Source organism: Oncorhynchus kisutch, linkage group LG14, assembly GCF_002021735.2.
Source record: "Oncorhynchus kisutch isolate 150728-3 linkage group LG14, Okis_V2, whole genome shotgun sequence".
Lineage (NCBI taxonomy): Eukaryota > Metazoa > Chordata > Actinopteri > Salmoniformes > Salmonidae > Oncorhynchus > Oncorhynchus kisutch.
In genome coordinates, this window is record NC_034187.2 from 85,581,538 (window position 1) to 85,594,103 (window position 12,566).

Consider the following 12,566-nt stretch of genomic DNA (forward strand, 5'->3'; position numbering starts at 1 on the left):
AGTTGATCAGGCTGTTGATTGTAGCCTGTGGAATGTTGTCCCACTCTTCAATGGCTGTGCGAAGTTGCAGGATATTGGCGGGAACTGGAATCGAGCCAGAGCATCCCAAACATGCTCAATGGGTGACATGTCTGATGAGTATGCAGGCCAAGGAAGAACTGGGACATTTTCAGCCTCCAGAAGATAAATTAACATTCAATTCTCTGGCAACAGCTCTGGTGGACATTCCTGCAGTCAGCATGCCAATTACATGACACCTCAAAACTTGAGACATCTGTAGCATTGATTTGTGACCGAACTGCACACTAGATTGCCTTTTGACCCCAGCACAAGGTGCACCTGTGTAATGATCATGCTGTTTAATCAGCTTCTTGATATATGCTGCACCTGTCAGGTGGATAGATTATCTTGGCAAAGGAGAAATGCTCACTAACAGGGATGTAAACACATTTGTGCACAACATTTTTAGAGAAAAAGCCTTTTGTTAGTATAGAACATTCCTGGGATCTTTTATTTCAACACATAAAACATGGGACCAAAACGTTACTTTTTGCGTTTATATTTTTGTTACGTGTAGTTGACCACACGCGGATCGGCTATCGCTTCAGATTTATTACAAATACTGAATGACATTTGATACATGCCTACAATTGCATTAGCAATTGTTCCAATATTTGGGTCATTCATGCTTAGTGGTGGGCTATGCAAAAATAAATTTAAGAAAATGGGCAAAGTGTCCTTGCAAAGTTTGGAACTGGCAGGAGGATGGTTCATGGGCGCTGCCTAGCAACCATCAAGTGGTTAAGCGCATAGTGAGTGCCGTAGCATTATGGCTACGTTTCATACCAAGCCGTAGGAGGAAAGAGGAAAAAGGTAGTAATACGAAAGGGATTTCATTAAATGGTGCCTTAGCTCCAAAGGGATTTCATTAAATGGTGCCTTAGCCTCCAAAGGGATTTCATTAAATGGTGCCTTAGCTCCAAAGGGATTTCATTAAATGGTGCCTTAGCTCCAAAGGGATTTCATTAAATTGTGCCTTAGCCTCCAAAGGGATTTCATTAAATGGTGCCTTAGCCTCCAAAGGGATTTCATTAAATGGTGCCTTAGCCTCCAAAGGGATTTCATAAAAAAAAAAAAACTGGCATTTCAAGTTTAGAAAACATTAATAGAATACAATTTCAAGTTATGGTAAACAATACATTTGATTTTTTATTAAATTCAAAAAAATTAAAAGACAGATTGGTCCTGAACTATCCAATGGCTGAAATATAACTGTCCGACAATGTGCAACGGTGATCATCAACAGTCATAACATCACAGCTACCAGTCATCAACAGTCATAACCATCACAGCTACCAGCAGATACGGTAGTGGTTTGGAGTAAAGCTATGTTGTCAAAATGATAAACATTGGCTCTGGCGCATTATTCGAGTGTACCGAGTGTCATACATGCAATGTAACGGATACCCAGCTATACTTTGAGCTGGTTTCCTAGACCAAGATTAAGAGTTCGCCCCTGGACTAAAAAGCATTGGCAATTAGGAATCTGTACTGAAAATGCTTTGTAGTCCAGGATGAGGCTTAATCTTGGTTCAGGAAACTGGCCCTATGAGATTGACACTACACATGAGGTTAAAATGGCACATCAAGTTCCATCATGCAAATCAAGTCCTGGAGTTGACATATTAAGGATGCTTGTGAGCAGGTTTGCAGTAGGCATATATATAGACTCCATACCCTTGTGTGTGATACACACACACACAGAGACGAAGAGAGTGATTAATTGTATCTCCTCCTCTCCCCTAGTCTCCTCCATTTCCTCATCCTCAGTTTAACTCATTTGTCCTCCATCTTGATTTCAGGGTGTTGGCTTATTTGCCTATTATTGGTGGCTGGCACCGGAGGCTGGTGAAGGGAGGACAGCTCAAAATAACAACTGGAATGGAGTAAATCAAAAAGATGATACTATAAAAGCCTGTTCCCACCCCATGCAAAGTGTCACCAGCCACCACTGGGAGGTGGAACATTACCATCTGTCCCTCTCACATGAGCCTGTTGACGGTGGTGGAGAGGAAGTCTTCGTAGCTCATGCGTATGTTTCCCGTCATGGCGGAGTCCTTCTCCCTGAAGGCCTGCGTCATGCTCTGTAGCTGTGTACACACCTGGATGAAAGAGTCTAGCTGCAGGGAACCAGGACGCCCAGAGCTCACAGCGTACTTAGCCGCTATCGTCTCAGTGAACTGGGGACTCAGGTTATATCCCATCTGGGACAAGGCTGGAGGGAGGGAGAGAGACGGAGGACAAAGACCAATAGAATAAGACAAACAGAATGTTTTTATTTCATATACTCCATCAATCAAAATGTCTTCTGCTTACATTGTCACCACAGAGAGTTTTCACTAAGTCACGCATTGACGTCATTGGGGACGTCAAAATGAAAATTCTATTTAAGTGGGAGTTAAGATTCACCTCATACTGAACACAGGCCCCATCCACACACGCCTTACCTTGGTGTAGCTCAGTGCCACTGATGCAGCCGGAGCGATCGCGGTCGTACTGTTGGAACAGCTGTCTCCACTGTTGCATGAAGACCCACAGGGCCGAGAACCCAAACAGGTCGATACGGCCAGACTTGGTCTTGTCAAACATGTCTGGTATAAAACAGGGGAGAAGATACATGAATTCTCAGCAGGTCTACAGCTGACAACAATAGGGTTGTCTTGGTAACCACACCAGGTGACTATGTAGAAAATGACCATGCTTCTTCTCTTCTCTCATCCTCGAGAGTTACTATCAGGTACATTTATGTTCTTTGAAAAAGTACAGACGTCCTTTAGTGAATGGGAAAACGTTGGTTGGTAAAAACCCAGAGAGGAGTCAATAGTCTATGACACAAGGGTATGGAGTCAATACGACAAGTCTATGACGGAATGGTATGGAGTCAATACGACAAGGGTATGACATAAGGGTATGGAGTCAATACGGCAAGTCTATGACACAAGGGTATGGAGTCAATTCGACAAGTCTATGACAGAAGGGTATGGAGTCAATACGACAAGTCTATGACACAAGGGTATGGAGTCAATACAATACGACAAGTCTATGACAGACGGGTATGGAGTCAATAGTCTATGACAGAAGGGTATGGAGTCAATAGTCCATGACAGAAGGGTATGGAGTCAATAGTCCATGACAGAAGGGTATGGAGTCAATACGACAAGGGTATGGAGTCAATATGACAAGTCTATGACACAAGGGTATGGAGTCAATACGACAAGTCTATGAAGGAAGGGTATGGAGTCAATACGACAAGTCTATGACGGAAGGGTATGGAGTCAATACAATACGACAAGTCTATGACAGAAGGGTATGGAGTCAATACGACAAGTCTATGACAGAAGGGTATGGAGTCAATACGGCAGGTCTATGCCGGAAGGGTATGGAGTCAATACGACAAGGGTATGGAGTCAATACGACAAGTCTATGACAGAACGGTATGGAGTCAATACGACAAGTCTACGACAGAAGGGTATGGAGTCAATACGGCAAGTCTATGCCGGAAGGGTATGGAGTCAATACGACAAGTCTATGCCGGAAGGGTATGGAGTCAATACGACAAGTCTATGACACAAGGGTATGGAGTCAATACGACAAGTCTATGACACAAGGGTATGGAGTCAATACGACAAGTCTATGACAGAAGGGTATGGAGTCAATACGACAAGTCTATGACAGAAGGGTATGGAGTCAATACGACAAGTCTATGACAGAAGGGTATGGACACTACATGATATCTCCTGGGACACCACAATACACTACCTCCATGAATATGTCATTCACATAAAATGTGATATGTGTGTGACTTGAAAGAGTGAACATTTGAACACTTAAGTCTTCACTCTGTCCTATCTGTTAACAGCACGATGCCTGAGTAGTACAGTTTTGAATTTCTGACTCAAAAGATCAAATCACCATCATCCCCTTACATTGTCTTTAATTACCCTTCTCTCCATACTTTCCAACCTTCTACTCTTCCCCTCCCTCTCTACACCTAGGGTTGTTACGGTGACCGTATTACCGCTACACCGGCGGTCACGAGTCATAAAGGCAGTCAAATGTCACGTGATCGTTTAGTCACGGCAACTAGGCTTCTCCAAAGCTCTGATGCTGCCGATTGGTCAATAGTAGCCTATCAAACTGGCTAACTGCCTGGTACTCAGCACTCCATTGTCCCTGTAATCACTCTGACATCAATGCAAATGTAATGGAAAATCTAGTCAAAACACTTCGTGAACTCATGTTTAGTGAGTCCTCCTGATCAGAGGCAGTAGGGACGACCAGGGATGTTCTCTGTTTAGTGAGTCCTCCTGATCAGAGGCAGTAGGGGACGACCAGGGATGTTCTCTGTTTAGTGAGTCCTCCTGATCAGAGGCAGTAGAGATGACCAGGGATGTTCTCTGTTTAGTGAGTCCTCCAGATCAGAGGCAGTAGGGACGACCAGGGATGTTCTCTGTTTAGTGAGTCCTCCAGATCAGAGGCAGTAGGGATGACCAGGGATGTTCTCTTCATAAGTGTGTGAAATTGACTATTTTCCTGTCCTGCTAAACATTGAAAATGTAATGAGTAGACTTAGGGAAACTTGCTATGAAAACACACACTAGCTGTTAGCTGATGTAAGAAACAATCTAATAGTGTCATTATAGAATACTAGTGGATTTATATTAAGAAGCAAAGTGAAAACAGCATCGTTGTCATCAACTGAACTCCAGTGTCTCGTGGTTGAGGAACATCAAATTGAGCTCATTGAGAGACAGGGTGCGTGGCTAGGTCTGTGTGGAAAGTGGCACGGAGAGAAAGAGCTGACTCAAGTAGCGAAGTAAACTATAAAAATGGACATTACACATGGCGTATCACATTTAACAAACCAAACATTCAAATACCGGTGAATAAGGTAAAGTGAAAACTCAAACCGGTCCCTGTATCAATACAAGCTGTATAATAAAATACGGTATACCGCCCAGCACTACTATGGGGGATAGTAGATTGACGATTGATTGAAAAGCTAGTGCTTTTGTTGTTCGTTAGGCCTACTCATCTTGTTGACTGACAAAAAGAAAAATGTGGACATTTCTTCCAATATCTTCAGTATGCACCTCAGATTTTTTTTCTTTTAATTTCACCTTTATTTAACCAGGTAGGCCAGTTGAGAACAAGTTCTCATTTACAACTTCGACCTGGACAAGATAAAGCAAAGCAGTGTGACACAAACAACACAGAGTTACACATGGAATAAACAAACTTACAGTCAATAACACAATAGAAAAATCTGTATAAATTGGGTAAGGATGCGCACAGTTATGTCCCTGATGTGTCTGTCTTCACTTGTAGCCTGTGAGAAAGACCCGATCACGTGACGGAGGGCCGTGTGAGTGAGAGACACTTCAGATTGCACAGCTCACTCAGGGAGAAGGGCACAACGCAGCACTCCGGGCCAAAAAAGGCATGGATTTTTGTTTATTTTTAGGGTGCATTATGGCCACAAAGGGGACGCCGCCATGAAATTCGAGGCATTATCATGTGCTTGTCAAATTGTGAATGAGAGACTGATGAAGTGTGTACAGCCCGCACAAAAAACACAAACAAAGCAGAGCTCCTGCCTTTTCAAGAGACTTTCTTCAAATCATCATTAGAGGCTCATCAGGCAGCCTTACATTAATTTATTACATTATTAAAAATCTAAAACATATAGCCCAACATTTGTAGAACAACTCAAATTATATTAATAACTGTAAGCATTAAGCCGTGATCGGGTCTTTCTCACAGGCTACAAGTGAAGACAGACACATCAGGGACATATGGCATATGAGGAGGACCTATTTCTTTGTTTACCACTCAACACAGAATAGTCGCATGTGAGCTCAAATCGTTTAGAGAAAATATGTATATTTTATTATGCTTTGTTCAATTGTATTCTTCATACTCTAAAATAATGTCACGGAATTATAAGCAAATCTTGTCTGCTAAATGAACTAGTGTAGCCCACAGCCATATGGCATAGTGAGATCAGCTATTCTGTACTTCTGAAATAGACATTTTCCTTCATCTCTTCTTTAGACCGGTCTAAAATAAATGTATTGTGAAGGTGCAGGCTATTTTACTAGACTTAAAAAGAAATGGCTTGTAAGAAGCCAGGAGATGCTAAATGTGTTTATGTTAATTATTAGAACTACCACTCCCGGCTCCAGGAGAATTGTCATAAGCAACCGCTGAATAGCATAGCACAACAGTCAAATAATATTACTAGAAAATATTCATATTCATGAAATCACAAGTGCAATATAGGAACACACAGTTTAACCTTTTGTTAATCCACCTGTCGTCTCAGATTTTGAAAATGATGCTTTACAACGAAAGCAATACAAGCATTTGTGTAAGTTTATCGATAGCCTAGCATAGCATTATTTCCACTTAGCATCAGGAAGCTTGGTCACGAAAATCAGAAAAGCAATCAAATGAACCGTTTACCTTTGATGATCTTCGGATGTTTCCAATCACGAGACTCCCAGTTAGACAGCAAATGTTCCTTTTGTTCCATAACGATATTTTTTATATCCAAATAGCTCCGTTAGTTTGGTGCGTTATGCCTAGGAATCTTCCGGAAATAGCGTTCACGACAACGCAGACAAAAATTCCAAATTATATCCATAATGTCGACAGAAACATGGCAAAAGTTTTTTATAATCAATCCTCAAGGTGTTTTTCAAATATCTATTCGATAATATATCAACCGGGACAGTTGGCTTTTCACTAGGACCGGGAGGATGCCTCTCTCTTTTGCGCAAGAATCACTCTGAGAGCCGACACCTGACCACTTACACAATATGGTCATTCACGCTCATTCTTCAAAATAAAGACCTGAAACTGTCTAAAGGCTGTAGACACCTTAGGGAAGCCATAGAAAAAGGAATCTTTCAATGGTCAATAGGGACGCATAGGAACATTTTACCTTTCTGGCGCACAGAGCACAGAGCTTTCAAAATAAGAGTCACTTCCTGATTGGATTCTTCTCAGGCTTTCGCCTGCAATATCAGTTCTGTTATACTCACAGACAATATTTTGACAGTGTTTTCTCTCCTAATCTGTCAATGATATGCATATTCTAGCATCTGGTCCTGAGAAATAGGCCGTTTACTTTGGGAACGTTATTTCCCCCCCCAAACATAGTGCCCCCTAGCTTCAAGAGGTTAATTAAAAATGGTAAATTACCATGAGACACGACAGTTATTTGCATGACAATCACCGGCTGATAAAATGATAACCCCCCCCCCCCCTTTCCAATCCCCCTCTTCCCCGTTTAACTCACTGATCATCATAAGGCAGGTCTCGTCGTTAAAGGCTGACCAGTTGGAGTTTACCAGAGCCTGTTTCAGTTCCTTTAGAGTGATGGAGCCGCTATGATCGGTGTCCACTGTCTGGAACCACTGGTATGCTTCTGGGTTCACCCCTGGTGGTATGTTACCTAGGGAGGAGAGAGGGGAGAGAGAGAGAGGGATGAGAGAGAGAGGGATGAGTGTTATACGAGAAGAGACTTACAGGTTAAACCATTATAACAAAGTCTTTGGTTGAGGTTTGTGTGCATGCCTTGGAAAATGTCTTGTCTGTGCATGCGTCATGCCATCTCTGGAGAGAGAGACACAGAGAGAGAGAGAGAGAGAGACAGAGTGAGAGAGACACAGAGAGAGAGAGAGAGACAGACAGAGAAAGAAAGAGACAGAGAGAGACAGAGACACAGAGAGAGAGAACTTTTTCCAGATCAGTTAAGAAGACAGTGATTAATAAACACACTTCCATGCAGGTTGTAGTAGATAGGAAAGATAACCATGGCAAAATAATACTGGTAGATGGAAGGAGACTGACAGATTGAAAGGCCAGCCGGACCACAGATAGACAGAGAGAGTGGGGGAAAGAGTGAAAGAGAGAGAGAGAGAGAAGGGGAAGTAGAGTGAGTGAAGGAGAGAGAGAGAAGGGGAAGTAGAGAGAGTGAAGGAGAGAGAGAGAAGGGGAAGTAGAGTGAGTGAAAGAGAGAGAGAGAAGGGGAAGTAGAGTGAGTGAAAGAGGGAGAGAGAAGGGGAAGTAGAGTGAGTGAAAGAGGGAGAGAGAAGGGGAAGTAGAGTGAGTGAAAGAGGGAGAGAGAAGGGGAAGTAGAGTGAGTGAAAGAGGGAGAGAGAAGGGGAAGTAGATTGAGTGAAAGAGGGAGAGAGAAGGGGAAGTAGATTGAGTGAAAGAGAGAGAGGGAGGTAGTGTCATTTAAAGCTGAGCCGAGATGCATGCTGTCCCTTTAGGGAGTGGTAATAAGTCTGTTCATCAGCCCTGTGACTCAGCTACCACAGGGGGACAATATCTCTACTGCACACACACACACAATTAACCCAGTCATCACTCTACCAGTCTAAGTCCTGCTCAGTGGTACAAACTAAATCCTGTCAGTCTCTTACAGGTCAGTCTCCACAGGTCAGACTGTCAGTCTCTAAAGGTCAGTATCTACAGGTCAGTCTCTACAGGTCAGACTGTCAGTCTCTACAGGTCAGTCTCTACAGTTCAGACTGTCAGTCTCTACAGTTCAGACTGTCAGTCTCTACAGGTCAGACTGTCAGTCTCTACAGGTCAGACTGTCAGTCTCTACAGGTCAGACTGTCAGTCTCTACAGGTCAGACTGCCAGTCTCTACAGGTCAGACTGCCAGTCTCTACAGGTCAGACTGCCAGTCTCTACAGGTCAGACTGCCAGTCTCTACAGGTCAGACTGCCAGTCTCTACAGGTCAGACTGTCAGTCTCTACAGGTCAGACTGCCAGTCTCTACAGGTTAGACTGCCAGTCTCTACAGGTCAGACTGTCAGTCTCTACAGGTCAGACTGTCAGTCTCTACAGGTCAGACTGTCAGTCTCTACAGGTCAGACTGTCAGTCTCTACAGGTCAGACTGTCAGTCTCTACAGGTCAGACTGTCAGTCTCTACAGGTCAGACTGTCAGTCTCTACAGAGGTAAATCTATAGATGCAGAGACCCTGTCTGAACCCTTGTCAGAGCTAGTCCGTATCACACGTTTGTTTTACTATACTTGTGGGGACCAAGTCATTGGTTCCCATTCAAAATCCTATTTTCCCTGACCAGTAAGCCTGACCAGTAAGCCTGACCCGTAAGCCTGACCAGTAAGCCTGACCAGTAGGCCTAACCAGTAAGCCTGACCCGTAAGCCTGACCCGTAAGCCTGACCCGTAAGCCTGACCAGTAAGCCTGACCCGTAAGCCTAACCAGTAAGCCTGACCCGTAAGCCTGACCAGTAAGCCTGACCAGTAAGCCTAACCAGTAAGCCTGACCAGTAAGCCTGACCCGTAAGCCTGACCCGTAAGCCTGACCCGTAAGCCTAAAAATAAACATTTTCCTGGTGGGGACTATCCATTTGAGGACTTCTGGTCCCCACCAAACCACACAGCAAAAACTATTAACATAGTAACTGACCTGCTGGAGACTGCTGTCCATAGGGCCCTCCCTGTGGCTGTCCTCCATACCCCCCAACATAGGGCCCTCCAGGGTTCTGTCCCCCTCCGTATGGGGCCCCTGGTGCTCCCCCAGCCTGCCTCCCCTGTCCTGGGGCCCCATAGCCCCCGTAGGGCCCTCCTGGTGCAGCCCCTCCAGCATTTTGACTCCCTGGAGGCGCGGTCGCTCCCCCGTACGGGGCGTAGCCCGATGGGCCAGAGCCTCCATACTGTCCTGGTGGAGCACTACCCCCGTATGGAGATCCGTGGGGAGAGGGGCCACCAGGTGGAGCACTACCCCCGTACGGAGCACCAGGGGGTGGGTGTTGACGGGGGAAGTTAGCCCCTCCAGCTTGTCCTCCTGGATATCCCTGGCGAGAGGGAAGGAGGATGTTCAATTGGTTAACACGATAAAACACTAATCATAAACATAGTCGCCTAGGTTACTGTCGATTCCCTTTTCTATTAGTAAAGACAGCGAGGAGCCTATTGTGTCGCCGAAATGCAAATATTACCACGTTGCCTAAATATAGTAAGGTCAAACTATACAACACAAATAACCTGATACGGATGATCGTCATCCCAATATAGCCTACTACATACAACTGAAACAATAAGGTTTACAGCCAATGGACTCTACCGGTCAATAATTGAGCAACATTAGGCCACTAAAGCACAAGCACTAGGCTTCAGCCAAGCACATGAAGCCACAGGGGGCAAACTTAGCACAATACCACATATCGGACTAAAGGAGTCGAACGTTACTCCATATAACGTAAACTCACCCCATTCCATACGAATGTTCGCAACCGCAACATTCAAACGAGGCTACAAAGAAAACGAATGGGACTGTGTCGACGTCAAAATCGGGGGTGTGAACTAGGTTTCTATTCAAGCATTGATCGACATGGTAATGGATCTATAGTATTGGAGAAAGGTTGAAAAAAAAACTGATCCTCCGTTACATCTTGATGTGTCATGTCGTAACGTACAGCACGCATTACAATCTCTCTCCACCAAACAGGAAACGGACAATGACGGGGGTAAAGGGGGGATACCTAGTCATTTTTTGCGTCATCATTCTCAAAGCTGCTTGTTTACTTCTAAGATCACTTTGGCACCGCCCTAAAAACCAGATTAAAATTCGACACAAACCTTCAAATAGGTATTTAATGACACATTATATAAACTCTTTATAGTGTTTTAATTTACATTTTAGAGGCGATAAGGTGATAAGTTGGACAGATCAAGTGAAAAAAAAGCTATTTTCCCACACAACATCTCTCCTTCTCACGATCACGCATTAGTTTCCCTTCCCCACCCGCAATAAAAAAAAAGACCCGACAGGGCTCATTGTCGCCTTGAATCATGCAGAAATGGGCAGCGTTTAGGTCATGTAATTGATTCTGTTGGAAAGGGAAGAAATTGTGCTTTACAATGGTATTGACATTACAGTTGATCTGGAAGTACTACGTTTTTGTGGCGCTAAAAATAAGGGCAATTGTACGGACCAAGGCCATGTACAAGTTTACGTTAGACCAAGGAACCTTACATGTTCTGTTTAAATGCAAATTGGTTCTGGAAGCCAAAAAGAGTCAAATAATCCATCTAAACGTGAGTCGATTCTCAATTGTGGTCCGGTTCTAGAAACATAAGCCCTCTACTTTCCTGTCACATCCAAGATATTTCACAACTAGAAAATAAACATTAGCTGCACCGTGTTTTAACCGGTTAACAGAGTTACAGCAGACAGTATTTTCCCAGCGACAACACATTTGTCTTCCGTTTTACACCCAGAGGTGTTCTAGGAGAGGCCGACAGCTGATTAGCGCCGGTCTTCCGCCCTTTTCACTGTAACACGGATATATGTCCGTGTGGGAAGACTAACTCTATAAAAAATAAATAAAAGTGTGTATTACTTTAAAAAGTTGTCTTTTGAAAACCGGAGGTCTTACTGATGTGAAAGTGCCGCAACAAGCGCCCGGGCTCTACACAAAACGCCCCCGGTCAGATGATACTGTCGTCAATAGGCGCTGAAGCAGATAGCGACTACCGGGGTAAGGGCCAGCTACGCATACTTATAGTTACCGTGTAACAAAAGGCCATTGTTTCAGGGGACAAATGATGCTTACTATATAAATGTACCAGTGTATAATCACTCTGCTTAGAACACAGCAACCGGTTACATTGTAACTAGTTACATGTTTATAGCCGCCTTGCTAAAAGGTTAGCTGCAGTAACTTTGTTTTTGTAGCAGTCAATAATAGGTTATAGAGCGGTCCACTCATTTCACCACCTCAAACAACGACACACCACACGCATAGATGGACATATCACGGCGCAGAACATTAAACAGCTATTATACATGTTTATAATAAATATCAAACCACAATAAGGTATATTTACCTGGCCGTAGTGGAAACTCATTTCGAAAAGAACTTCGATACCCACGTATCCGCACAGAATACAGTCAATCACCTTCTCGAAGCGGATTGGCGCATTTTGCTTGTCAGTCAAAACCACACCCACGTCCAACGCGTCTGATTGGGTCGAGAGAGTGGAACAAATGATCACGGTGGAACTAATGAGTCATACCTCGAGAATGCACCGAAACTACATGAACATATGAATCAGTCGTCATTACACACATACATACATCGAATCAAATCAAGAGACCGATGAGGTGACACACAATTGGCCCAGCGGGACAGTTTAGCCGGACGGGATGTCCTTGTCCCGTCGCGCTCTAGTGACTCCTGTGGCAGGCCGGGCGCATGCACACTGACGCGATCGTCTATGGGGGGTGATATGTGCCAGCATTAAGCCTAGGCAACCGTGTGTCTTTCAAATCACATTTTATTGGTCACATACACACGGTTAGCAGATGTTATTGCTAGTGTAGCGAAATGCTTGTGCTTCTAGTTCTGACAGTGCAGCAATATCTAACAAGTAATCTAACAATTCCCCAACAACTACCTTATACACACAAATCTAAGTAGAGGAATGGACTCAGAATATATACATATATGGATGA

At 44.0% G+C, this 12,566-nt stretch overlaps 1 protein-coding gene across 1 annotated transcript; it reads right to left on the reverse strand.

Moving 5' to 3' along the window:
* Positions 1–1,176: 1,176 nt before the first annotated feature.
* On the reverse strand, positions 1,177–12,310 carry pef1 (penta-EF-hand domain containing 1). Its single transcript, XM_031789113.1, has 5 exons — positions 11,939–12,310; positions 9,516–9,903; positions 7,364–7,519; positions 2,508–2,651; positions 1,177–2,275 (listed from the first exon to the last, which is right to left on the reverse strand). Exons 1-5 carry the CDS (start codon positions 11,957–11,959, stop codon positions 2,043–2,045), a joined length of 942 nt encoding a protein of 313 aa, XP_031644973.1. The 5' UTR covers positions 11,960–12,310; the 3' UTR covers positions 1,177–2,042.
* Positions 12,311–12,566: the final 256 nt, after the last annotated feature.

Coding starts and splice junctions, on each gene's coding strand:
- pef1 (XM_031789113.1), bottom strand. CDS start 11,959: ATGAGTTTCCACTACGGCCAG. Junction 2,652..7,363: donor GACCTGCCTTATGATGATCA/GTGAGTTAAACG, acceptor GTTTTATACCAG/ACATGTTTGACAAGACCAAG. Junction 2,276..2,507: donor TGGCACTGAGCTACACCAAG/GTAAGGCGTGTG, acceptor CCCTCCCTCCAG/CCTTGTCCCAGATGGGATAT.